The sequence below is a fragment of the Oncorhynchus tshawytscha genome, linkage group LG30, assembly GCF_018296145.1.
Source record: "Oncorhynchus tshawytscha isolate Ot180627B linkage group LG30, Otsh_v2.0, whole genome shotgun sequence".
Taxonomy (NCBI): Eukaryota; Metazoa; Chordata; class Actinopteri; order Salmoniformes; family Salmonidae; genus Oncorhynchus; species Oncorhynchus tshawytscha.
This window is the reverse complement of record NC_056458.1, coordinates 35,729,719-35,757,234: the sequence shown is the minus strand read 5'-3', so window position 1 is coordinate 35,757,234 and position 27,516 is coordinate 35,729,719. Positions and strand designations below refer to the sequence as shown.

At 41.8% G+C, this 27,516-nt stretch overlaps 1 protein-coding gene across 2 annotated transcripts in view; it reads right to left on the bottom strand.

The window, feature by feature from the left end:
- kirrel3a (kirre like nephrin family adhesion molecule 3a) overlaps positions 1-21,927 on the bottom strand; it is a 279,028-nt gene extending 257,101 nt beyond the window's left edge. For both annotated transcript variants that reach the window (XM_024393565.2, XM_024393566.2), the window contains exon 1: positions 21,370-21,927. In XM_024393565.2, the coding sequence (XP_024249333.1) occupies positions 21,370-21,415 (46 nt within the window). In that variant the 5' untranslated portion in view covers positions 21,416-21,927. The remainder of the gene's footprint in view (positions 1-21,369) is intronic.
- Positions 21,928-27,516: the final 5,589 nt, after the last annotated feature.

The following is a 27,516-nucleotide window of genomic DNA, read 5'->3' as shown; positions in this document are numbered from 1 at the left end:
TATATTTTTTGTAGCGCCTCTCAAAGTTGGGGTCAATCTTCAAGTTATAGAATTGGAATTGGATTGCAACTAGACTGTTTGAAAACATTTCATCTTTAGAATTTAATTGGAATGACATATTTGCACATTTCCCAGTTAATGGAATGTATGCACTTAGTATAAAACATTTGCTGCAGAATTTGTTTTAAATCATGTCAACTTCAATGTATATATTTTTTGGATAGCTAGGCTGACATAAATCGGCCTGAATTTTGGAAATTGGGTATAATATTGAATTTGGAATTTAATTACTGGAATTTACCTAACATTTGAATTGACATTAATTGAGTTCTCTCTGAATTCAAAGACTAACCTGGAATTTGAATTGAATTAAATATGCAGGGAGAGGGAATTGAATCAGTATTGAAGTAGGATGTATTGTGTTTTAGAGAGAGAGGGGTCTCATAGCAATGAAAGTACAAAACAGAGCCATAGGCTTTTCTGGATGCCTGAGTATCATCTTAATCTCTGTGAAAAGCTATCGTCTGCTGCCCACACTTATCCAGCCTGAACACTTGACTGCTCCCCAACTCTTCAGACTGACAAAGTGCTCTGCGTCTGAAATGGGAAAATAAAGAGGAGAGCGGTCTGGCCCTAGCTGCCATCGGCTCACTCGGAGATCCCTGTTCATTTTCGGTTGAGCCACCTCACCTGTCCCTCTGAACCATCCTCAACCAAGCATCTCTCCTTTACTGACAGGCAGACAGACAGCATAATTGGAAAAAACAGACAGACAACCCCACCCCCTTAAAAGCCCCCTGCTCATCCACCCTGCCGCTACGCTCCGCTCCAATGTTTTCTCCCTGGGCAGCCTGGGATAAATATTGAGTGTACACTCCTTGGCCCACTCTGGCAGCTATCTGATCTGACATTAGGCCTTTTATAAGGTTACCTCCCACTCATCACTTATTACCAGACTCTGTGTGGTGCCATTATCACTTTAGATAAGGCTACAATAAACTACATTCCACTCCAAAGGCCCCCCTGCCTTCTGCTCCATCTTCACTTCACCAACATTGATGGAAGGACTCTCGACCATTCATTTTCAAAACAGAGGTCCTTGGGTTGCGAGCGAGAGCTTATTCTGAGTTGTTCCCAATGCTTTGCTTGGCAGACAAGTGTCGGTGAGCTGATAGTGCAGCGTTTAGCTCTGGGCAGAAGCCAAGCAGGAGTGCCTAACGGATGAGTCCAGTACAGCTGGGAGATTTTTGACGGATGTCATCTGTGAATTAAAGCCACAACTGTGGCGGATTCGCCAAGCATGCGTGCCAAAATTACCTCCCTCGCTCAATGCTAATTTACCCTGCTCATTAGGAGTGCGAGCTTTATCCATGAAACATAAATCAACTTTCCATTTTGTATCCAATAGATTTGGGAAGGCGTGCATTTAGCCCATTGACTTTTTCAAGATTATGAAAGGGATTAGATATAAAGCTCAATTTGACAAAGCTCAACCATAAGCCAAGTCAACCTGGTATCAAACTATACATTTTATGAACAGTATACTCAACCTATGCAGTTAAATTACTAACTTCTACTATCTATACAAGTCACTGTTGGCACCAATCAATCTTGAAACTTGACGGAGAGCTGCTGCAGTGTTTCTGAAGTCAAAAATAGTTCAGGAACAAACTTCTCCTTTGTAAGGGCCGTTATTAGAGGCCCTCTATTAGAAAGACCTTAAGCTGAACACAGTCTTCCAGCTTCAGCAGAGGTTCAAGTGAGCGGAGTTCAAAGAAAGCACACCAAGAACAATTATTATAAGCTCCCATGGTGATTGCTTGTGCACCCCATCAAAAACATGGCATCAAAACCCCACACCACCTCCCCACCCCTCCCCAAGCCCCCAGTTTACCATGCGAAATAACGAGGCCAGATTAATCAAGCGTGGCTCAGATGGGTCTCTGGTGCCTCACAGGCGTTAGATCACAGACAAACACCAAGCTCTAATGATAAGAAAAGCCCCTCCACTGAGACTCTTCAGGATAAGAAGACTGGTCACTCCTCTAACCAGTTAGCTAGCTAGCTAGCCATTGACGAACCAACAACAAAGCAGAAAACAAGTGTACAAAAGGATGCTAGCTAACCTAGCATTGCTATAGATGCTATGTTCATGGCAGCGTGCCTGTGTGAGGGATGCATGGTAATGGCAGGGAAATACACATCATTATCTGAAGGTGAGGCGCTTCACTCGGTCCCCATCCCTACACTTCTCAGAGACCATGTGTATGAGTTAAAAGGCTGATTTACATTTATATTGCAAAAACGAGGCGCATGGTTGTAATTGGTGTTGCGGAGCCTGACCCCCCCCCCACACACACACACACAGACACACACACTTGCACACGCACACATCTCACATCTCAACATCAGCTAGTGTGTGTCACGCAATCAGATGGTCTCCCCACATTTACAAGAGTGTGTGTGTGGAGCATAAATACAGGGAGAGAGAGTAGAGAGAGTAGAGAGAGAGAGAGAGCGAGGTAGAGAGAGAGAGAGAGAGAGATAGCGAGAGAGTAGAGAGACACAGAAAGACTTAGTCAAGTCTGTCCAGGTGAAGTAGGGGCTGTGCCAGAAAATTCCGGCAGACACCGGGTCATTCAAGCTCAAAAAGCACAAGAAAGAGGATTTCGAAATAATTTCTGTTGTTAGCAATGGATAAGATTAGCATTCCTGCAACATAATTTTGTTGAAATTGATCTCTGAAAAATTAAGCTAATTGATTGCACCCAACATGGCCATTTTTATTAATGGGATTATTTATATAATATTCGATCATTTTTGTACCCAACATCTGATTTGGACACCAAAAACATTCAAGCAATCAGTAAGACATGAGGAACATCCACGGACCTCCAACACCCCACGCCAATCCCACCCCAACAATGAGTATATAGTATCAGTTCTATGTCTGACAAGCAGTATGGAACTGCAGGTCAGAGTATTGTTTCTTCATCCTATGTGTCTGACAAGCAGTAGGGAACTGCAGGTCGGAGTATTGTTTTTTCATCCTATGTGTCTGACAAGCAGTATGGAACTGCAGGTCGGAGTATTGTTTTTTCATCCTATGTGACTGACAAGCAGTAGGGAACTGCAGGTCGGAGTATTGTTTTTTCATCCTATGTGTCTGACAAGCAGTAGGGAACTGCAGGTCGGAGTATTGTTTTTTCATCCTATGTGTCTGACAAGCAGTATGGAACTGCAGGTCGGAGTATTGTTTTTTCATCCTATGTGACTGACAAGCAGTATGGAACTGCAGGTCGGAGTATTGTTTTTTCATCCTATGTGTCTGACAAGCAGTAGGGAACTGCAGGTCGGAGTATTGTTTCTTCATCCTATGCAATGTATTCTCAGTGAGTTTTTTTCCCCTGTTTAGGGAAATTTGTCATTGAAGTTGTTGGGTTTATGTTCCATCCTACATCCTGATATTACCAGCTTCTGACCACTAAATGGTGCTATTTCTTCTATTAGGTGATTTAAAAAAAAATCCCCCCACCCTCCTTAATAAAGCAGTCTTGGACCAGGTATGACAGCAACCCATACTTTTGTTTACCTGGCCACTGTTTCAAATGCTAATTTTTTAAAGTTAGCATTTGAAACAGTGGCCAGGTTAACAAAACCGAAGAGTGGGTTGCTTTTGACCACTTCCTTGGATTCCTCATGTCTTACTCTTAATTAGAAAAAAGTTTGCTCAAAATCGGATGTTAGGTACTATAATTATTGAATATTATATCAATCCTTTAATTTAAAATAGCTAATTTGGGTGCCATCAACAAGCTTATTTGTTCAGAAATCAAAATATATTCTAACAAAATAATGTTTCCGGAATGCTTATTGCTACAGACAGGATTTCAGAATATTCTGGAGATGGTGGGTGTCATGGCTTGCTAAAATGACATGGAACGACCCTGCTTTCCTTATCAGATCAACAGCTCAATTCTTCAAAGTGCCTCCTGTCCTGCAACACAAAAACACATATTTCATTCTGTGGATCCGTGCAGGACTTAACAGCTCTGTCAATACCTTCACTGGCTTGTTTACTCCAGCATTTTTCAAATGCTGCCAGGAAAAGGCAATGCAACAACAGTGTGCAATGCCGCAGTAGATCTGTGGCGACAGGCGCTTGATTCATAGCGGCAATAGAATAGGAAAAATTATGTTGATGTTTCCGCAAATTGCTTCGGCAGTGGAAGAATGTGTGTTGAAATGATTGCGGGAGACAAAATCAAGGCACAAAATCAAACCTGCATGGCGTGCAATCACATGTAATGCACAGATGTACTCTGAGGTACAGTGGTTCCTCCATTAAAAGTTGCAAGCTTGCACTGCGGGACTTAGAGGTACCCAGCATCAAGGCTTCATTGCTCCAGACCACCCCAAGGGGGAGTTAGAGCACTCGTTATGCATTTGGGTCCCAAGGATTTTATATGACCAATCATATCAAGTGGTTCCAATTACGAATTTGACGCAAGCCTCTCATCCCTGGGTGAAGATGGCTGACACAACATTAAGATGGAACCAAATGTAAGTAGTTATAACATCATAACGAGTCAAGCAAAACATTTACAATTGAGAGGAATATGTTAGTTAATGTAGAGACAAACTTTGTGCATATTTTTTTGTGATAAAGTTCATTTATGAAAATGGCTATTTAGCAAGTTAGCTGATTAGCTAACATTACCCAGCTAGCTAGCTAGGGTTATGACAGGAAAATTAATTTGAATGTACAATTGCATAAGTTTGCCTTGCAATACAGCTGAAGTAACATAGCTAGTTAACTATTTACTTGCTCTTTGTGTAGTGGAGGATAAAAATAACTGTATGTCTATGGATGTGTAGCTAGCTACAGTAAGCACCCACATATGAACATACAATGCACATCCTTTTGCTTGATTTACAATAACCGCTAGAGATTGACAAACAGTGGTAAATGTGCAACTGTAATGAGAGCTCAAATCATTGTGAGAGATGATAAACTAGAAAAATAAGCCAAATTGTATGCATAAGCTTCTTTTTCGCTCCATTTCCCCTTCTGCCCTAACCATCATTTTTGTCAAATGGATATCCATGAATCGACCAACCCAGTCTAGGTATCGATCGCTATTGATCATTGGAGTGATTAGTGGCAATTCCGGGTTATTTTCTCTCTCTGGGGACCTGGAGTTGATGAGTGAGTTATGGCGAGGCCATTCTGTGCCATTTCGGAAGCAATCTGTGTCGGGCGGCTCAAAAGGGGGAGAGGGAGTGGGGTCTCTGGTGATTGTTTCCTGTGCATTAGGCATCAGGTTGGAGTCCATTAATCCGTCAGTTATCAGAGAAAAAATGCGTTTGGAGCAGTGCAGTGTGCTTTTGGGAGCAGTGTGGAACTCACTGCACAGAGCTGTACTACACTTCCATTATACTATTTTCATTCGCTGTTAACTTATTTATGCTCTGGTCCATCACTGTGTTCCTATATATGCATGTTATAAAGAACAGTGAGTGAGTGAGTGAGTGAGTGAGTGGTGGTGAGTGAGTGAGTGAGTGAGTGAGTGAGTGGAGTGAGTGAGTGAGTGAGTGAGTGAGTGAGTGAGTGAGTGAGTGAGTATGGGTGTTTCTCATGGTGCTATGGGGTCAAATTCCATTTCAGTGCAGTCGATTCAGGAAGCAAATGGAAATTCTCAGTTCAAAAATGAAGAAGGCCTGTTGTTTTCAATTCATTTCATCAATCAATATTTAAATGTTAATAGAAAACAAATCCTGGTTTGTAAGTATGTGTGTGAACTGATCAGGTCAGCATTTTATTTGGCTGTCTCTATCTATGCATTGGTGTCACAGAGTGAGAGTAATTTCAGGGTGATGTCCAAGGTGCTGAAAGGGTACTATCCAAGGTACATGTGTTGTCCATGGTGCTGAATGGGTAATGTCCAACGTACAGTTGTTGTACAATGTCCTGATTGTACCCTGTCCAAGGTACAGGTGTTGTCCAAGGTGCTGAAAAGTTACTGTCCAAGGTACCGGTACTGTCCAAGGTACAGGCTATTCACCAAGTGTCTCTATCTGGCTGTGTATCGCTCTACGCATTGGTGTCATAGATTGCCAGTAATGTGATGGTGCTGCCCAATGTTCTGTAAGCACATATTGCCTGCGTAACAAGCCACAAACCTAAATTAAAAATATTAAAAAGTATGCGAAGAGGCATTGGTCTGAAGCCGGAAAATAATGGAAATTCACGAGCACCACAATGCTTATTCCATTAATGTTCAACCAATGTTTTCCAGCACACAGCTTTAACTTACTACAGTAGCTATGTTGGTATTGTACTTCAAACTGTGTGTAGGCAGGTTGCATCTATAATATGTAAATCAAAGACAACAACAAAAAATAACTACAGAGCATACTGACAGGCAGCTTTGACTAGCATGACAATACTTCTAAATATCTATATTCCATTAACTGCTATGTTGTCAATTCTGAAGGCAGTAAGGGGCTGTGGCACCATATCTTGCCAGTTGCCAAAACATCTAGAAGCAGTGTATTTTCTTTCATACGTTTGCTCAAGTATAGTGAGGCCACTACAATCACTGCAGTCTTCCTAGGTTAATGCAGACACTGCCAGACTGCATAGTGGTGAGTGGGTCTTTGACCAGATCAAGCCGAGGTCACCTCGGGGCTGTCCTTGAAGATGAATGAAGCATAAACAAGCTCAACCACGAGCCATTGGGAAAGTCAATAGGACTTCCCTGTGTTGTTAGGATGAGGTTAAACTGTGGTCATTCCCTTAGGGAACTCATCCAAAGCCACAGGCTGTAGCTAGAAGAGTGAGAGGGTGTTGCGTCATAGTGCGCTCACCGGTTCCAGATTGTGACTTGTGAGGTCATCTCCTAAACCGCCAGTCTATCTAGGATAATGATTTTAGATTGGCTCTGGCTCTCTGATGGTCAACTGCGCAACCCTACAGGTGAACATCTTCCCACGTGGCTTCCTTACTCAAACCGTTTAAGTGCCTCTGACTCATCGTAAGAAAAAGGTATCGTGATTACTTTCCACTTGACAGTGTGCCATGTAAAATAGTACATTTTCTGCTAGTTCGTATTATGGTGAGAAAAGTTCCTGGAGGCAGCATGAGCCAGACATGGCATTGCTACTTAATTCCTCTTTCAGAGTTGTGTTCGAGGGCATCACCACCCCTTCCATTCAGAGTACAGGGGGACTGTGATCTCTGTGTGACTGTCAGCAGTGGTAATCGTTGAGTGGCGGAATCACAGGAGAGTTTAGTATGGAGAACGTTAGCGGGGGTGGAGTGGGGTTGAGAGAGAGATGCTGCTCAGTGCTCAGCACTGCCCCTACCGTAAAGGGAACAAGTGCCACTGCAAGGAGTTCCAAGATAGAAGAATTTATACAAAGATGTATAAGGAGAGGTGGAGGAGTGTTGAATCGCTGTATAATCAACACACTTAACCTCTAATACCAACAGTCACTTGTGTTCTATAAATAGGCTTCAAATATATGCGAGACGTCCTGTGAAAAGGAGTTATTGCAGGTACATGTAATTCTGACATATTGCATGTTTGAATGGATAACGTTAGGCTTCCAAAATATAACATACTGTCTAACTCTATAACTCATTATGTTTAATCTCTCTCTCTGACATTGCATGTATGCCTAATGTAAATAGCTCTTATATAATATCCAATTGAGCAGTATATGCTCCTTCAGAGAAACTCATGGCCTGGGTCATGTTCAGTAAGGCACTCCGTAGCAAACAGAAAACCAAAATGAATGTCTAATACTGGAAAAGTTAAGATATTATGTGTTCCTGTTTCACTCTGTATCAAAACATGTTCTCCCTACTGAACACAGGGAGGACTTTTCTCACCAGCATCCCATTGACAGCGCGACTAGCCAAAATCTGATCCCTTTAGTTTTTCCCTCTGAACACGACCCTGGATTTGATATTTTGGTATTTTATTTGGATTCCCATTAGCTTTTGCAAAAGCAGCAGCTACTCTTCCTGGGGTCCAACACAAAACATGAAACATGACATAATACAGAACATTACTAGACAAGAACAGCTCAAGGACAGAACCACATCAAAAAATATATATTTTAAGGAACCATATCAATACACACAGACTATCTAGGTCAAATTGGGGTCCTTTGCCCACTGCTGCTACCAGTCTGTCACTATGCAGTGCACAGGATACAACAGCTGTTAGTATGACTGTACAGCGCCCTAATTTAGGAGACCAATACCACCGCCAAGGGACACAGCCCTCTTATTGCCCTCTTCACTGTTTGAAGAGAGAACATCTCCAATAGAACCTTATATCTGTTTGTTCTCCAAGTTTGACACATTTGATTCCTAAACTGTCTTTAAATTAAGTGTAGAAAATGTGTGCTTATTATTGTAAATATAATTATTTCCTTGTATTTTATTATTGAGTTCATTTTCAATCATCCACTAATCTCACTCGAACCTTTCTCAGTTAGTAGTGTTAATTGTTTGAATGTTGATTGCCCACTGAGCACAAACTGGTTGAATGAATGTTATTTCAAATCAAATCAAATCAAATTTTATTTGTCACATACACATGGTTAGCAGATGTTAATGCGAGTGTAGCGAAATGCTTGTGCTTCTAGTTCCGACAATGCAGTAATAACGAGCAAGTAATCTAACTAACAATTCCAAAAAAAACTACTGTCATACACAGTGTAAGGGGATAAAGAATATGTACATAAGGATATATGAATGAGTGATGGTACAGAGCAGCATAGGCAAGATACAGTAGATGATATCGAGTACAGTATATACATATGAGATAAGTATGTAAACCAAGTGGCATAGTTAAAGTGGCTAGTGATACATGTATTACATAAGGATGCAGTCGATGATATAGAGTACAGTATCAACGTATGCATATGAGATGAACAATGTAGGGTAAGTAACATTATATAAGGTAGCATTGTTTAAAGTGGCTAGTGATATATTTACATCATTTCCCATCAATTCCCATGATTAAAGTGGCTGGAGTAGAGTCAGTGTCATTGACAGTGTGTTGGCAGTAGCCACTCAATGTTAGTGGTGGCTGTTTAACAGTCTGATGGCCTTGAGATAGAAGCTGTTTTTCAGTCTCTCGGTCCCAGCTTTGATGCACCTGTACTGACCTCGCCTTCTGGATGGCAGCGGGGTGAACAGGCAGTGGCTCGGGTGGTTGATGTCCTTGATGATCTTTATGGCCTTCCTGTAGCATCGGGTGGTGTAGGTGTCCTGGAGGGCAGGTAGTTTGCCCCCGGTGATGCGTTGTGCAGACCTCACTACCCTCTGGAGAGCCTTACGGTTGAGGGCGGTGCAGTTGCCATACCAGGCGGTGATACAGCCCGCCAGGATGCTCTCGATTGTGCATCTGTAGAAGTTTGTGAGTGCTTTTGGTGACAAGCCAAATTTCTTCAGCCTCCTGAGGTTGAAGAGGCGCTGCTGCGCCTTCCTCACGATGCTGTCTGTGTGAGTGGACCAATTCAGTTTGTCTGTGATGTGTATGCCGAGGAACTTAAAACTTGCTACCCTCTCCACTACTGTTCCATCGATGTGGATGGGGGTGTTCCCTCTGCTGTTTCCTGAAGTCCACAATCATCTCCTTAGTTTTGTTGACGTTGAGTGTGAGGTTATTTTCCTGACACCACACTCCGAGGGCCCTCACCTCCTCCCTGTAGGCCGTCTCGTCGTTGTTGGTAATCAAGCCTACCACTGTTGTGTCGTCCGCAAACTTGATGATTGAGTTGGAGGCGTGCATGGCCACGCAGTCGTGGGTGAACAGGGAGTACAGGAGAGGGCTCAGAACGCACCCTTGTGGGGCCCCAGTGTTGAGGATCAGCGGGGAGGAGATGTTGTTGCCTACCCTCACCACCTGGGGGCGGCCCGTCAGGAAGTCCAGTACCCAGTTGCACAGGGCGGGGTCGAGACCCAGGGTCTCGAGCTTGATGACGAGCTTGGAGGGTACTATGGTGTTGAATGCCGAGCTGTAGTCGATGAACAGCATTCTCACATAGGTATTCCTCTTGTCCAGATGGGTTAGGGCAGTGTGCAGTGTGGTTGAGATTGCATCGTCTGTGGACCTATTTGGGCGGTAAGCAAATTGGAGTGGGTCAAGGGTGTCAGGTAGGGTGGAGGTGATATGGTCCTTGACTAGTCTCTCAAAGCACTTCATGATGACGGATGTGAGTGCTACGGGGCGGTAGTCGTTTAGCTCAGTTACCTTAGCTTTCTTGGGAACAGGAACAATGGTGGCCCTCTTGAAGCATGTGGGAACAGCAGACTGGTATAGGGATTGATTGAATATGTCCGTAAACACACCGGCCAGCTGGTCTGCGCATGCTCTGAGGGGCGCAGCTGGGGATGCCGTCTGGGCCTGCAGCCTTGCGAGGGTTAACACGTTTAAATGTCTTACTCACTTCGGCTGCAGTGAAGGAGAGACCGCATGTTTCCGTTGCAGGCCGTGTCAGTGGCACTGTATTGTCCTCAAAGCGGGCAAAAAAGTTATTTAGTCTGCCTGGGAGCAAGACATCCTGGTCCGTGACTGGGCTGGGTTTCTTCCTGTAGTCCGTGATTGACTGTAGACCCTGCCACATACCTCTTGTGTCTGAGCCGTTGAATTGAGATTCTACTTTGTCTCTGTACTGACGCTTAGCTTGTTTGATAGCCTTGCGGAGGGAATAGCTGCACTGTTTGTATTCAGTCATGTTACCAGACACCTTGCCCTGATTAAAAGCAGTGGTTCGTGCCTTCAGTTTCACACGAATGCTGCCATCAATCCACGGTTTCTGGTTAGGGAATGTTTTAATCGTTGCTATGGGAACGACATCTTCAACGCACGTTCTAATGAACTCGCACACCGAATCAGCGTATTCGTCAATGTTGTTGTCTGACGCAATACGAAACATCTCCCAGTCCACGTGATGGAAGCAGTCTTGGAGTGTGGAGTCAGCTTGGTCGGACCAGCGTTGGACAGACCTCAGCGTGGGAGCTTCTTGTTTTAGTTTCTGTCTGTAGGCAGGGATCAACAAAATGGAGTCGTGGTCAGCTTTTACGAAAGGGGGGCGGGGCAGGGCCTTATATGCGTCGCGGAAGTTAGAGTAACAATGATCCAGGGTCTTTCCACCCCTGGTTGCGCAATCGATATGCTGATAAAATTTAGGGAGTCTTGTTTTCAGATTAGCCTTGTTAAAATCCCCAGCTACAATGAATGCAGCCTCCGGATAAATCAATGTTCAATGTTGACTGTGACGTGGAATCTATGTCGAAAATACATTGGAGTTGAAAAAAATACCTCAACATAAAGTGTTGTTTTGAGGGTACATTTCAAACACGGGATTATGTTTTCATGGTAACCAATTTACAACATTGGCTAAACTTGTTTAAAATGTGTTGAATTTGTAACTTTGAAACAACGTCAGATCTTCAATGTTATGTAGTTTCTAGTTTTTCCAGTTTGGACCATTCTGCATGCCCTGACCCTGAGCCTAACTGCCGTTCTGTACCTTACTGCCTCTGCCCTGGATTACTGACCTCTGCCTACCCCCTGTTTTGTCAATAAACATCTGTGATTCGAACTGTCTGCATCTGGGTCTTATTCTGAGTCCTGATAATACTGTATATCATCAGTGAGACCATTTAGGCTAAAATAGCATTTGCAAAGTCATCAACAGCTATTGTTTCAAGTCAACCCAGGGTTAAACTAAAAACAGACAATGGGTTTCAAGCTTTGGTTGAGTTCAAATGTAATCTTCAAGTTGATAATTAACATGTTAGATACACATCTCCTTCTTAACCAAAAATGGAATTTAAAGAATAGGCCAAAATAAATTCAGACATTAAAAGAATTTTAAATACATTTTGATTTGATTTAGTCTTAATCTTTAACTTAGATTCTTGGTTGAGATGGAGATGAATCCAACATATCAATTAGAGGTCGACCGAATAAATCGGCATGACCGATTAATTAGGGCCGATTTCAAGTTATCATAACAATCGGTAATCGGCATTTTTGGACGCCGATTATGGCCGATTACATTGCATTCCACGAGGAAGTTGTGTGGCAGATTGACCACCTGTTACGCGAGTGCAGCAAGAAGCCAAGGTAAGTTGCTAGCTAGCATTAAACTTATCTTATAAAAAAACAATCAATTTTCACATAATCACTAGTTAACTACACATGGTTGATGATATTACTAGGTTAACTAGCTTGTCCTGCGCTACATATAATCATGCGGTGCCTGTTAATTTATCATCGAATCACAGCCTACATAGCCGAACGGGTGATGATTTAACAAAAGCACAATCGTTGAATGAATATACCTGACCATAAACATCAATGCCTTTCTTAAAATCAATACACAGAAGAATATTTTTTTTTAAACCTGCATATTTTTTATTTCAAATAAATTAATGTTAGCAGGCAATATTAACTAGGGAAATTGTGTCACTTCTCTTGCGTTCATTGCACGCATAGTCAGGGTATATGCAACAGTTTGGGCCGCCTGGCTCGTTGTGAACTAATTTGCCAGAATTTTACATAATTATGACATAACAGCAATTTTTAGACTTGGTGTTGCCACAGTTCGATAAAATACGTAATGGTTCCGTATTTCACTGAAAGAAGAAAGGTTTGTTTTCGAAATGATAGGTCATTATTATGGTCAAATCCGGAAACTAAGGCTCATATTTCAGTGTGTTTATTATATTATAATTAAGTCTATAATTTGATATTTGACAGAACAGTCTGTCTGAGCGGTGGTAGGCAGCAGCAGGCACGTAAGAATTCATTCAAACAGCACTTTCCTGCGTTTACCAGCAGCTCTTCGCAATGCTTGAAGCACAGCACTGTTTATGACTTTATCAACTCCCAAGATTAGGCTGGCAATACTATAGTGCCTATAAGAACATCCAATAGTCAAAGGTATACGAAATACAAATGGTATAGAGAGAAATTGTCTTATAAATTCCTATAGTAACTACAACCTAAAACTTTTTAACTGGGAATATTTAAGACTCATGTCAAAAGGAACCACTAGCTTTCATATGTTCTCATGTTCTGAGTGTCACGCCATGACCATAGAGAGCTTTTTATTCTCCATGTTGGTTAGGTTGGGGTGTGACTAAGGGTGGGCTATCTAGGTGAATACATATATCTTTTGGCCTGGTATGGTTCCCAATCAGAAGCAGCTGTTTATCATTGGCATTTCCCCATTGTGCTTTGTGGGAACTTGTCTAGGTATAGTTGCCTGCGAGCACTACTTTGAGCTTCAAGTTTCTCTTCCAAAATAAAGGATGGAAACATACCACGCTGCATCTTGGTCCACTCCTTATAACGATCGTGACAAGGAACTTAATCGTTAGCTTATTTACATGGCATGTATTGCACTTTTACTTTCTTCTCCAACACTGTTTTTGTATTATTTATATCAAATTGAACATGTTTCATTATTTATGTATTATATTAAGTTAAGTGTTCATTCAGTATTGTCTTAATTGTCATTATTACAAATATATATACATATATAAAAATCGGCCGATTAATTGGTATCGGCATTGAAAAATCATAATCGGTCGACCTCTAATATCACTTATTAATTTGTAGACAAACTGGAATTAAAGCCAGACTAAATCAGTGGTACAAAATGTACATCTCCTTAAAATGTTGATATTTGGTTGCGTTGACAACCAAACACAATTCAATGTCACTATTGTAATACAGTAAATAGTCTTAACTTGTCGCGTTAACAAATGTGACTCGTTTCAGGAAACTAGGCGTATGCGAGCATCACTACTTCACTGGAGCGCCATTTGAACGTAAAAAAATGTTTTTAAATCAAAATGTGTTTTTTTGGTTGAAATGCTGTCTGGAACATGTGAACTTTCATGTGCCTTAATAACAAACTCGTATGCCATCTGTAAATATTAATACAATTATTTAATTAGGAGCCTAGTTGGTTTAGCCAAGGAAAAAGTCAGCATCCTTCCCGCTAGTCATGATTGGCTGAGATAATGAGTTGGCTGGACATGCTGAGAGATGAGTTTGGATTGGTCTGCCATGTAGCGCGCTTCTGTCTATAACATGAGCTAGTCATTTTGTGTAGGTAACTCTTTCTAACGCACTTTTTTGAAAGATATCACGTAGTATAAATGCATAAGTGTTGCTTTCCACTTTCTGGAGGACCGAGTTTTGAAATCAGTGGAATTAGAGTATGATAGCTAAGGAGATTGAGAAAAGTCTGGTGTTTGTCAAAAAGAGAAGACACCTTGGTATAAAATACCTGTCACAGGATTACATATTCAAACAAAGGGCAACCATGGCATCCGTGACAGAGAGGGAGAAGAGTCCACCCATGTATACGACCTGCAGATGCATGCTGGGTAGTAACATTATGAGTTGAGATTATGGTTATTGTTTAGTTAGCTAGCTAGCTACATGTCTAAATAAAAGAGTAAACGTTGCCAAAAAAGCCTAATTAAATTGTTGCCAGCAGCACAGTTGTATTCACCAATGCTCTGGATAACATAAACAGCCTAACCAACTCTGCTAGGGCAAGTAAAAGGGTCAGTGAGCTGTTCTCTCATTTGTGTGTGGAAGTAACGCGCAAGCTAGCCAACGTTAGCCAGTTAGCTTGGATGCTTTACTGCTGTTGTTAGGTCAGAACGCTTGGATCAACCTTACTCCTCGGCCAGAGCGACCAGTGTGGTACCAGGGTGTAGACAACGAAGAGCTCTCCAGTAGGTACCAAAAATATTCAAGGGCCATTTTCTCAAAAGTGAGTTTACAATTTCATCAACGTTCAAAGCAGAATTACTTTCCCATTGTTCCTCAACTGTAGTTTATGATATATAATTCTCTACTTTTATCCAATGTAAAAAAACAATTTCAAATGATGCTACATAAAACAGGATCGAGACGGTCGGTCAAAAATGTTGGATTCACTTCTCCAACTAATCCAAAAAGAAATGTTAAGGTATAGGATTAAGTCAATGGCTCAAATAAAACTAATAATAATAACACTTTTTTCAACGTTTATAGCATGAAGACATCTCGATGCTCTGTACAGCAACAACAACAAAAACAAGCAAATTAAAACAACCACATCATTAATAGTCATGAGTACATGGACAGTCAAGAGACTGAAGTTTGAGAAAGCTCATGCCCTTAAAATGTTGAACACAATTCAATAATACTTTTGTAATACAGTAAATAGCCTAAAGTTAAGGATGTCTTACAAACCAATGTAACAGGATTTATTCAACCTTAAAATTTTTATTTTTATTTTTATTTCACCTTTATTTAACCAGGTAGGCCAGTTGAGAACAAGTTCTCATTTGCAACTGCGACCTGGCCAAGATAAAGCATAGCAGTGTGAGCAGACAACACAGTAACACATGAGTAACACATCCATGGCCACATATTGAGGTTAATGTAACTAGAAATGTCATCTTGTGGAAATATAAAGTGTGCATGTTCAACATGGCATGCAAAGGTCGCAGGTCTCTGGAGATCTTCACAATTACAAGAATAATCTGTGCAGAATCTTGAACAGCATTGATCACTGGCACTACAGTGTGTACAGTACTTTCAATGTAATCTCAACTGCGATCCAGGTCAAGCACAGTGAGAACACATTAAGTTTTTGTATAGATAAAAAATATCTGACATTTTATTCCCATTTGAACTGCTTTTAAAATGTTGAAAGCGTACTGACAACACATTTACACGACTAAGCCAAAAATCAGACATCATTTTTCCATATGAATTTGGATGTGCTTTTAGATGGTTGAAAGCATAGTTATAACACATTGCCTATTCAACAAACCTCTGGCTCTCTTTTTGAGTGTGTGAATAAAAGTTGAAATCTAACTGATCAACGGCTGAACCAAATAGCCTGTCTTATGCCATTCACAGGTGAAATTAATTGGAGCCTAATGAACATCCTTGAACATCCATCAAATATATATATATATATATAAAATAGAAGAAAAATAGTAATATGAGGAATAAATACACAATGAGCAATGATAGCTTGGCTATATAAACAGGGTAGCTGGTGTTGAGGGTCAGCGTGGCAGATGTTGTCTAAAAAAGCAAATCAAATGTTATTGGTTGCATATGTTATTGTAGGTGTAGTGAAATGCTTATGTTCCTAGCTCCAATGTCCTACCCTCACCACCTGGGGGCGGCACGGATCCAGTTGCAGAGGGAGGTGTTCAGTCCAGGGGACTGACGTAGGTGTTCCATTTGTAGGTGTTCCTTTTGTCCAGGTAGGAAAGGGCAGTGTGGAGTGCAATAGAGATCGCATCATCTGTGGATCTGTTTGGGTAGTATGCGAGTTGGAGTGGGTCCAGGGTTTCTGGGATGATGGTGTTGATGTGAGCCATGACCATCCTTTCAAAGCATTTCATGGCTACAGATGTGAGTGCTAAGGGGCAGTTGTCATTTAGACAGATTACCTTGAGTACAGGGACTATGGTGGTCTGCATGAAACATGTATGTATTACAGACTGGGTCAGGGAGAGGTTGAAAATATCACTGAAGACACTTGCCAGCTGGTCAGAGTTTGCTCTAAGTACGCATCCTAGTAATCCGGCTGGCCCTGTGGCCTTGTGAATGTTAATCTGTTTAAAGGTCTTACTCGCATCGGCTACGGAGAGTGTGCTCTCGAACAGCTGGGGCTCTCACACATGGTTCAGTGTTGCTTGCCTTGAAGTAAGCATGGAAGTCATTTAGCTCATCAAGTAGGCTTGTGTTACTGGGTAGCTCTCGGCTGGGTTTCCGTTTGTTATCCGTGATAGTTCGCAAACCCTGATGAAGACAGCTTGGCTGTCGAAACGTTAGTAATTAAATTTTTGCATCTGAGCTCCTAGAGTCTTTTATTTTCTAGTTCGCAAGCCCTGCCACATCTGACGAGCGTCAGAGCTGGTGTAGTAGGATTTGATCTTAGTCCTGTATTGAGCTTTTCTTGTTTGATAGTTTGTCAGAGGGGGTAGCGGGATTTCTTGTAAGCGTCCGGATTAATGTCCCGCTCCTTAAAAATGGCAGCTCTAGCCTTTATCTCAGTGCGGATGCTGCCTGTAATCCATGGCTTCTGGTTGGGATAAAAAAAAAAAATTCACCTTTATTTAACCAGGTAGGCCAGTTGAGAAGAAGTTCTCATTTACAACTGCGACCTGGCCAAGATAAAGCGAAGCAAAGCAGTGCAACAAAAACAAAAACACATGGGATAAATAGAATAGAAAAATCTGTATTGGGTAAGTGTTTCTGTGCAGGGCCTATGGAACTGAGCTGTCACTGTGGGGACAAAGTTGTCAATGTATTTATTAATGAATCAGTGACTGATGTGGTAAACTCCTCAATGCTATCGGATGAATCCCAGAACATATTCCAGTCTGTGCTAGCGAAATAGTCCTGTAGCTTAGCATCCGCTTCATCTATTCACTATTGATTGCTTCACTGATTCTTCCTGTTTGAGTTTGTAAGCAGGAATCAGGAAGATAGCGTTATGGTCAGATTTACCAAATAGAGGGTGAGCATGGTATCCTTCTCTGTGTGTCGAGTAAAGGTGATCTAGAGTTTTTTCCCTCTAGCAGCACAAGTGACATCCTGGTAGAAATTAGGTAAAAACAGATTTATGTTTTTCTGCATTAAAGTCCCCGGCCACTAGGAGCACCGCCTCTTGATGAATATTTTCTTGTTAGCTTATGGCCATATTCAGCTCCTTTAGTGCGGTCTTAGTGCCAGCATTGGTTTGTGGTGGTAAATAGACAGCTACTAAAGATATAGATGAAAACTCTCTTGGTAAATAGTATGATCTACAACTTATCATGAGGTATTCTAACTAAGACGAGCAGAGCCTTGAGACTTCCTCAATGTATAGTATCTGTATTATTTTCAGCGTCATTGTATTTCATAGAAGTCACCATCCATTGCTTTTCACTGTCTTTAGCTTCCTATATATTTTCTATTCATCTTATCATAACTTTCTCTGTATCTGCAGTGTTAATTAAGAAAGACATTTATTCTGATAGTCATCATTCTAAGCCAGAGAATGAGTCTAGCTCAGTTCCATAGGCCCTGCACAAAAACACTTACCCTAGCTCCTAAATTAATTTCTGAAAAGATTGGATAGGCATAAGAAACACTCCACCTAGCGTATTGGAGGGCAGATATATATTGCTAATACCTATCCATTTTTTAAAATATCAGATTTACATGAAGTGCCAAGGGGGTAGGGGATAGGGATTAGGTACTAGGGGTGGGCAATAGGTCTGGACTGGGTAATAGTCTCAGCTCCAACACTTCCCTTCACATGTTGTGTAACAGCCTGGGCTAAAACATTTAGGTACCGTGTTCACTCTGCCTTTTCTCTCTCCACCCCACCCTCTCATAGCAGAGACAAGCCAGCTCTGCTCTGAACAACAACTCCCTCTCGAAGCAGAGACAAGCCAGCTCTGCTCTGAACAACAACACCCTCTCATAGCAGAGACAAGCCAGCTCTGCTCTGAACAACAACTCCCTCTCGAAGCAGAGACAAGCCAGCTCTGCTCTGAACAACAACACCCTCTCATAGCAGAGACAAGCCAGCTCTGCTCTGAACAACAACACCCTCTCATAGCAGAGACAAGCCAGCTCTGCTCTGAACAACAACTCCCTCTCGAAGCAGAGACAAGCCAGCTCTGCTCTGAACAACAACTCCCTCTCGAAGCAGAGACAAGCCAGCTCCGCTCTGAACAACAACTCCCTCTCGAAGCAGAGACAAGCCAGCTCTGCTCTGAACAACAACACCCTCTCATAGCAGAGACAAGCCAGCTCTGCTCTGAACAACAACTCCCTCTCATAGCAGAGACAAGCCAGCTCTGCTCTGAACAACAACTCCCTCTCGAAGCAGAGACAAGCCAGCTCCGCTCTGAACAATAACTCCCTCTCGAAGCAGAGACAAGCCAGCTCTGCTCTGAACAACAACTCCCTCTCGAAGCAGAGACAAGCCAGCTCCGCTCTGAACAATAACTCCCTGTCGAACTGCCGAAGTATTGACGACTGCCAGCCTATGGCAGCGATAAGAAGGTCGGAGGAAGACTGCCATCTCCAAAAGTGGTGTCAGATAGCAGGCTTCACCCTCCCCCCATCCACTTCCCTCCTCTCTGTTCGACAACCACTCTGATTCTGTTGACAACAAGGGATGCAAACTACACCGCTCAATCAGTGTATCACAAGAGAGAAGCAACGGCGAGGAAGAGCACTTGATCCCCCAGACGCCTGAGAAAAGAGATTGGGGGTTGGTTCGAGCTCACCTGCGAGCATTTACCGATCCCTTTACGTGGGCTGTGATAACCAGCCTTACTGGTTAGAAGCCTTAACATGGGGATGCAGGTTCCAGCAGTGACTGCCAGACTAATTGACAGTATATATGTTGGTTATTAGGGGCTTAAAGTTGTCCAAGCTCTGACAGCTTGCAGTTCGGAGGAGAGATGCTTGTAGAGGAGAAGAGATATTGACCTATAGGCAGGCCTCTTGTTAGGTATGAGATGTCTTTCGTTTTGAAGTGTTCAATAAAGGTTTCACTGAGCACATTCCCCAATTAAAGGACAATATTAACTGTTGATTCATAGCACCTGTACTCTATAATACTTAGTCGGAGTGCAGAGAGCGAGGAGGAGGAAATTGCTGTGTTCTGCTGCAAAAGCCCCCTGTCTGCACAACAGCGAGTGGGCAATAAACCATAGCTTAGAGAGTGAAGCAGCCATTTGGGAACCATAGCAAATGCCCCCCACCTCTCCAACTTACAATTTACTGAGGGGAGAAGGGGGGGGGGGAAATCCTCTGTTAGCTTCCGACACTGGCACACACGCTCATATACTCATAAAACGAAGCAATAAAGCTGACACCCTCTTGAGGTTTGATGCACAATCCCTGAAAGAGTGCTGCTGACAGCAGTATTAAAAGCTTTATTACCAGTGTCAGATCAAATTAGTGGTGTGCCGCACACTCTGTATGTCCAAGGCGAAAGGCGGAGTATTTGTTCAATCATACACAACTGGTTCTGTACTCCCAACCTTAACATTAGGTCCAGCAATAACATTTGTGGAATTACCATTTAGACTAGCAGAGATGTATGGCTGAGCAAGTGGAATAGGTGTTCAACGGTGCAACAGAGGAATTGGGCGAATCTTGGCGAGTATATCAGGAATAGAGAAGAGGAAGATATTTCAGAGGAGGGGGAATGTATCGAAATGGAGGGACGCATTTTAAAATCTGCTGTTTCTAACACTCATTTACTGTCACAAGCCACAGCTTGGGAATTATTGTAAAACAAATAATGTGTATGTAAACACACACACACACACACACACACACACACACACACACACACACACACACACACACACACACACACACACACACACACACACACACACACACACACTGTATTGCATGCACCTGTGTGACAGCATTGTAGAGTCAATAATTTATTTTCTAAATATTTGAGAAACAACAAAAATTACAATGTTAAAAATGTGTCTTACTGTCACACAACTATCCATGAAACATCAAGAGTTTTTGAGATAACTAATGTTACTTCATATTCAAAGTACAGACATTCCCGTGTCTCTCAGAGTGCAACAGCCAACATCCAGTCTGTGTTCAAGGAGAAAAAAAGGCTTTGTCTTTTTGCTTTCTGCAAGTGTTTCTCTGACACATTGATGAGCGACGCGAGCGTGTTTAGATCAATGTAATGGCAGACAAGTACAAATTCAACTCCTCAAGCATGATTTCAACTCAAGCACAAGCACACCTGTTCATTCAAACTAAGAAGAAATCCCTTCTTGCAAGACGTGAGATGCAGCAATATATGAAGTCGGGACATTTCACCGTTTTAAAGGACAGAAAATAATCAATATCGATACATAACCACTGACATCACTATCAATCATTGAAGCGACTTATAGCTCTCTGACATTACACCACAATCCCACAGTAGAGAATTCAAGTATCACTCAGCGCTACTGTGAAGGAGCTACAGTAAAGGCACATCAAACTGCAGCCAAACTTGCTGACAGTAAAGCAGACCATCACAGGCATAATATCAATTACACAGCTTCCCCCATCTATACAGATCAGTCAGAGCCACAGAACATAGAGACAGAGGGGGAAAGAGTGAGAGATGGAGAGAGAAGAGAGAAAACACTTCTATACAGATCAGTCAGAGCCACAGAAGGGAAGGAGATAGAGACAAATAAAGAGAGAAAGACGGAAATAGAGCGAATGACAGAGAGAGATACAGAAAGAGATAGAGATAGCACTTTTCACTTACCAGCTGCAGTCATCCAAGAGAGCAGGACCACCAAAGGGATCATCATCGTTGAAGAGACGTAACGGGGGGAGAAGTCTGCTCCTGTGTGCCTGCCGTCTGTGAGATGCTGCTGACACCGAGACAAAGTTAGCAGCAGAGGTTTACTTGATTCAGAGACTGTGTGGAGTTGCGTGAATGTCTGTGTGTGAGATGCTGGTGCTGTAGCTCCCTCCTTCAGCTGCTGCTCTCTCAGTCAGTGTGAAAGTGTGAGAGTGTGTGCGTCTTCTCTCCTCCTCTCTTTTTCTATCTATCATCTCCTGTTTGCCAGTGATCAAGTCTTCGTCTTCTCTGCTGCCTGTGGCACAGCTTCATTCCAGCTTTACGCACAGTTTCACTCTCCCTCTGTGTCTCTCTCTGAGTCTCTCTGTGTCTCTCTCTCTTTTTGCCTTTTACATTCTCGGTGAATCAGTGTCTTGCTCTACCATTCTGTTTCCCATGCTCTCTCCCCTCTGTCATTCTCTCTCTCTCACACACTTGCGTTGTTGCTCGCTGGGTAGAGCAGACACACACAGTAAGTGGAGAGAGTGCTTAAGATATTTTGCTCCTCCCTCTCTCTGCCTGCTTCCCAGCCTTCCTCCCTGCCAGTCAGTCTAGCTCAGCCCCATTGCTGCTTTTCCTGAAGTGAAAAACTCTGGGGATGAGCAGGCTAGGAAGAAACAATATCATGAGGCAATGGTATAGTGGCTCTACTGTATAATGTAAAAAGGGCATAGAAAAATCCCTCTATGAGATTGTCTTTGTTAAGCAATAACATTTACAATAATAGTATAATTGTTAAGACAAGTCAATATATTAAAGATACAGTCAGGGATCTTAAGCACAAAATAATAGTAACATATCTCGACTGTTCCCAAGTCTTCACAATGGCTAATATATATTTGTAGGATAGAACATAAAATAACATCTTCTTTGTTGATTGTATATGCCCTCGGAATACAGAAACACACTAGCTAGCTTCACAAAGCTCAAACCCCTGCAAGGTACAGTTGAACACAGTGTGTCTTCCTTAAGAGACTGATATGAATGCAGAGAGAGAGAGTCAGCAACATGCACTATGTGTGTTCACCTAAAAATAAGTGCCTTTTAGTTGTGCCTGCATTTTAACAAGCTAGCTTTGAAACATCAAAGGAGAGGAGCCCTAAGCTATTCCCTGATCACTTGGGCTGTTTGTTTTCACACAAGCAGCGAGAGAAAACATCTAAACAAGTAGAACGCTGACATGTATTAGCAGTTTTACTCTGCAAAAATAAATAATTGGGCATAGCATTGTAGCGGTATCATGTCATATTTTTAAGGCCATTTCTGACCCAACATAACTACCTGTAATGGCATAACCCTTCAAATGTAACTAGAAAAATGTTCAGATGACTGAAGAACAATAGCATCACACGAACATCACAATATCAACGTACTGCAGTGGGCTAAATCAGGGTCACATAGAGTACTTTTTTCTAGTCTTATACAAATCTACTTTGAAACCAAATTATACACCTCACAAATGGTTATGGGCTTAACAAAAATAAGATACCTGTACCATGTCAGATATAGAGTTGAAATGTATTCAATTTTAAGTTTGCATCCCAATATTACACATAAACATCAAGGAAGACTGAAATATAACAAAACTGTTTGACATAGAAACATTGAATTTTCACCATAAAAAAAAACATTTTTTATACATTATGAAATTATGAGAAATATTCATAATATTCCACCCATGAGGCCAAAGAAGGCGCTTTTGGTCATTGACTGCAGGAAAGGGCTACAGGCCCAATGCAGCCGTTTTATATTTGTATCAAATCATTTCTGGGTAACAATTAAGTACCTTACTGTAATGGTTTTCCATTAAAATGGTCAAAAGACAGAAACATTTATTTTTTAATTGACAAACAAAAAGATTCTCATGCAAGAATTTTGCTAGGACTGTCTGAGAGTGGTCTGAGTGGGGAAGGGGAAACTGAAAACTAGCTGTTATTGAAAGAGAGGTTTGGAACTATTTGTCAAACTTAAGCCATGCAACACCTGCCAAGTAGGTCTTGTGTAGATTGTATTTTCATGTATTTTTTATTCAAAATTATTTTTCTACAGGACTTCACAAAAAGCACACCACAAAAACAAAACACCCACTTATAGAAAACATTCTAATGTGATCACCATATGTTTTCCAAATTCTGTCAAATGATTTTGGTTTTTGTTTCATATTTACATTTCTTAACAGATGTAATCATGGAGATTGATATAAATTCATAGACACAATGAAATGGTAGCACATACATTATCCCAAAATGGTGTCAGTTTATCACAGGACCACATCATACTGTATGCACTAGGGTTTCTTTGTGCTTATTGCATCTCTAACAGAGATGTGACATTTCTCGGTGCATTCTGACAGGAATGTAGTAAGTCCTAAGAGTTATGTTGAAATGCAGTAGTTTATGTCTTAGGTAGAAGGAGCGGGTATGAACATTTTCACATCTCTGTGACCAAATGTTCTCTTCAATTTCTTCCTTTAGATCTGTTTTCCTTTTAGGTTCTGAACCACCAGGCAGAGTTTCAATCAAACCTTGATATAACTTGGTAATTAACTTCTTTGGCGTAGCAACTTCTTTCAGTATTTTTCATATGCTTGATCTTTAGGTTAATCCAGAGTTGTAGGAATTAAAACAAAATTGCCCTTGGATAATCTCAATCTTTATTGTAATTGATTGAATGACAGCAGAGATCCATCATTGTACACATGTTCAAAATTCATGATGCCACTTTGGAGCCAAGACTTAAAGGTGTTGCCATTAAACACTGGAGGTAGGGTTGGGTTATTCCAAATAGGGGTGCCTGAAGATATTGGTTCTTTCCACCTCATGAATTTATGTACATTTTCTTCAATGCCTTAGACACGAAGTAGTGAGTATATTTTAGATAAGTTATTACATTTATGGCTTTGATACTCTTCCATGCACAAGAATTGTCTGCTGTCTATTGTTTAAGTGAATGCAGTTGTGCAGCCCAGTAATACATCTTCATCTGAGGTAGTCCAATATCTACAGCTTTATAGGGTAAGTGTATATTGTACTGTATTTTCAACCAGCAACTATCATGAAATAACACAGATCAAAATGTCCCACTTGTATAGTGATAAGTTTCTATTGTACAATATGATACAAAACACAGGGGGGAAAAACACATTTTGACTGCACTGGGCCTTACAAGTGTTTCTCTAATGCAAATCAATGGAGGTTTTTTTATAAATATTTATTGTTGTTGCATAGAGAAGAGATCGTGTGAAAGACAGAAATAGAGTGTGTCAGATTCAAACTCACACTGTCACTGGCAAACATGTGTGCTGTAGGCTGCTGCACAGACCCCTAGACCACCCAGGCCACATGCATATCAATGCTAAAGATTTACTCTAATACATTTTTATAATGCATTGGTATTCACCAAAATCACTGGACTATTTGTTTCTTTGCTCTTGTGCAAGTCTAAGCTGAGTTCAAAATAATCTCAAATGAATAAACCAATAAATGCAATATCTCTCATTCCATATACAGTGGGGCAAAAAAAGTAATTAGTCAGCCACCAATTGTGCAAGTTCTCCAACTTAAAAAGATGAAAGAGGCCTGTCATTTTCATCATAGGTACACTTCAACTATGACAGACAAAATGAGAAAAAAAATACAGAAATCACATTGTAGGATTTTTAAGGATCACAAACATCTCAAGGATGATCAATGGAAACAGGATTGTTGCGTTGTTTCACAGCGCCTCTCTTTTTTCTAAAGATCTAATTTAACTTTACTGTATATAAATATGCATATGAAAAGTGAAATATTTTGTTGTTGTCTCTTGGTGCCTTTACAATATTAGACTTTTTATTTTAATCTTAATGTAATAGTATCTTATATTGTTCTTGACTATAACTGTTCTGTACTCTGTCATGAATTTTATGTTTTATGTGGACCCCAGGAAGGGTAACTGCTGCATGTGCAACAGCTAATGGGGATCCTAATAAACTAAACTAAACCAAGCATATGACTGATTACATGCTGTGAAATATTTAAAAGATACTGTATATATACTATACCAGTCAAAAGTTAGTAAACACCTACTCATTAAAAGGGTTTTTCTTTATTTTTAAAATAATAGTAAGACATCGACACTATGCATAACACAAATGGAATCATGTAGTAACCAAAAAAGTGTTTTTTGGCGCATGAACTGCTAGCGGGACAACTACGACAACATCGGGAGAAATTGCAGAGCACGAAATTCAAAATACAACAATCGTAATATTAAACACTTGAAAATACAAGTGTCATACATCATTTAAAAGCTTCACTTCTTGTTAATCCAACCGCGTTGTCAGATTTCAAAAAGGCTTTACCGCGAATGCATACCATGTGATTATCTGAGGAGAGTGGCCCCCACACCAAAATACTTTTTCAACCAGCACAGGCGTCACAAAATCACAAATAGCGATTCAATGTATTACTTAATTTTGAAGATCTTCCTCTGCTTGCAATCCCAAAACACTGAGGCTAGGAAACACGGTCACCACCGATAAATCCATGATTATCGAAAACTTCAACAAGCATTTCTCAACGGCTGGCCATGCCTTCCTCCTGGCTACTCCAACCTCGGCCAACAGCCGCAGCTAACCCCCGCAGCTACTCGCCCAAGCCTCTCCAGGTTTTCCTTTACCCAAATCCAGATAGCAGATGTTCTGAAAGAGCTGCAAAACCTGAACATGTACAAATCAGCTGGGCTTGACAATCTGGACCCTCTATTTCTGAAACTATCCGCCGCCATTGTCGCAACCCCTATTACCAGCCTGTTCAACCTCTCTTTCATATCGTCTGAGATCCCCAAGCATTGGAAAGCTGCCGCAGTCATCCCCCTCTTCAAAGGGGGAGACACCCTGGACCCAAACTGTTTCAGACCTATATCCATCCTGCCCTGCCTATCTAAGGTCTTCGAAAGCCAAGTCAACAAACAGGTCACTGACCATCTCGAATCCCACCGTACCTTCTCCGCTGTGCAATCTGGTTTCCGAGCCGGTTACGGGTGCACCTCAGCCACGCTCAAGGTACTAAACGATATCATAACCGCCATCGATAAAAGACAGAACTGTGCAGCCGTCTTCATCGACCTGGCCAAGGCTTTCGACTCTGTCAATCACCATATTCTTATCGGCAGACTCAGTAGACTCGGTTTTTCTAATGACTGCCTTGCCTGGTTCACCAACTACTTTGCAGACAGAGTTCAGTGTGTCAAATCGGAGGGCATGTTGTCCGGTCCTCTGACAGTCTCTATGGGGGTGCCACAGGGTTCAATTCTCGGGCCGACTCTTCTCTGTATACATCAATGATCTTGCTCTTGCTGCGGGCGATTCCCTGATCCACCTCTACGCAGACGACACCATTCTGTATACTTCCGGCCCTTCCTTGGACACTGTGCTATCTAACCTCCAAACGAGCTTCAACGCCATACAACACTCCTTCCGTGGCCTCCAACTGCTCTTAAACGCTAGTAAAACCAAATGCATGCTTTTCAACCGTTCGCTACCTGCACCCGCACGCCCGACTAGCATCACCACCCTGGATGGATCCGACCTAGAATATGTGGACATCTATAAGTCCATAGGTGTCTGGCTAGACTGTAAACTCTCCTTCCAGACTCATATCAAACATCTCCAATCTAAAATCAATTCTAGAGTCGGCTTTCTATTCCGCAACAAAGCCTCCTTCACTCACGCCGCCAAACTTACCCTAGTAAAACTGACTATCCTACCGATCCTCGACTTCATCTACAAAATAGCTTCCAATACTCTACTCAGCAAACTGGATGCAGTTTATCACAGTGCCATCCATTTTGTTACTAAAGCACCTTATACCACCCACCACTGCGACCTGTATGCTCTAGTCGGCTGGCCCTCGCTACATATTCGTCGCCAGACCCACTGGCTCCAGGTCATCTACAAGTCCATGCTAGGTAAAGCTCCGCCTTATCTCAGTTCACTGGTCACGATGGCAACACCCACCCGTAGCACGCGCTCCAGCAGGTGTATCTCACTGATCATCCCTAAAGCCAACACCTCATTTGGCCACCTTT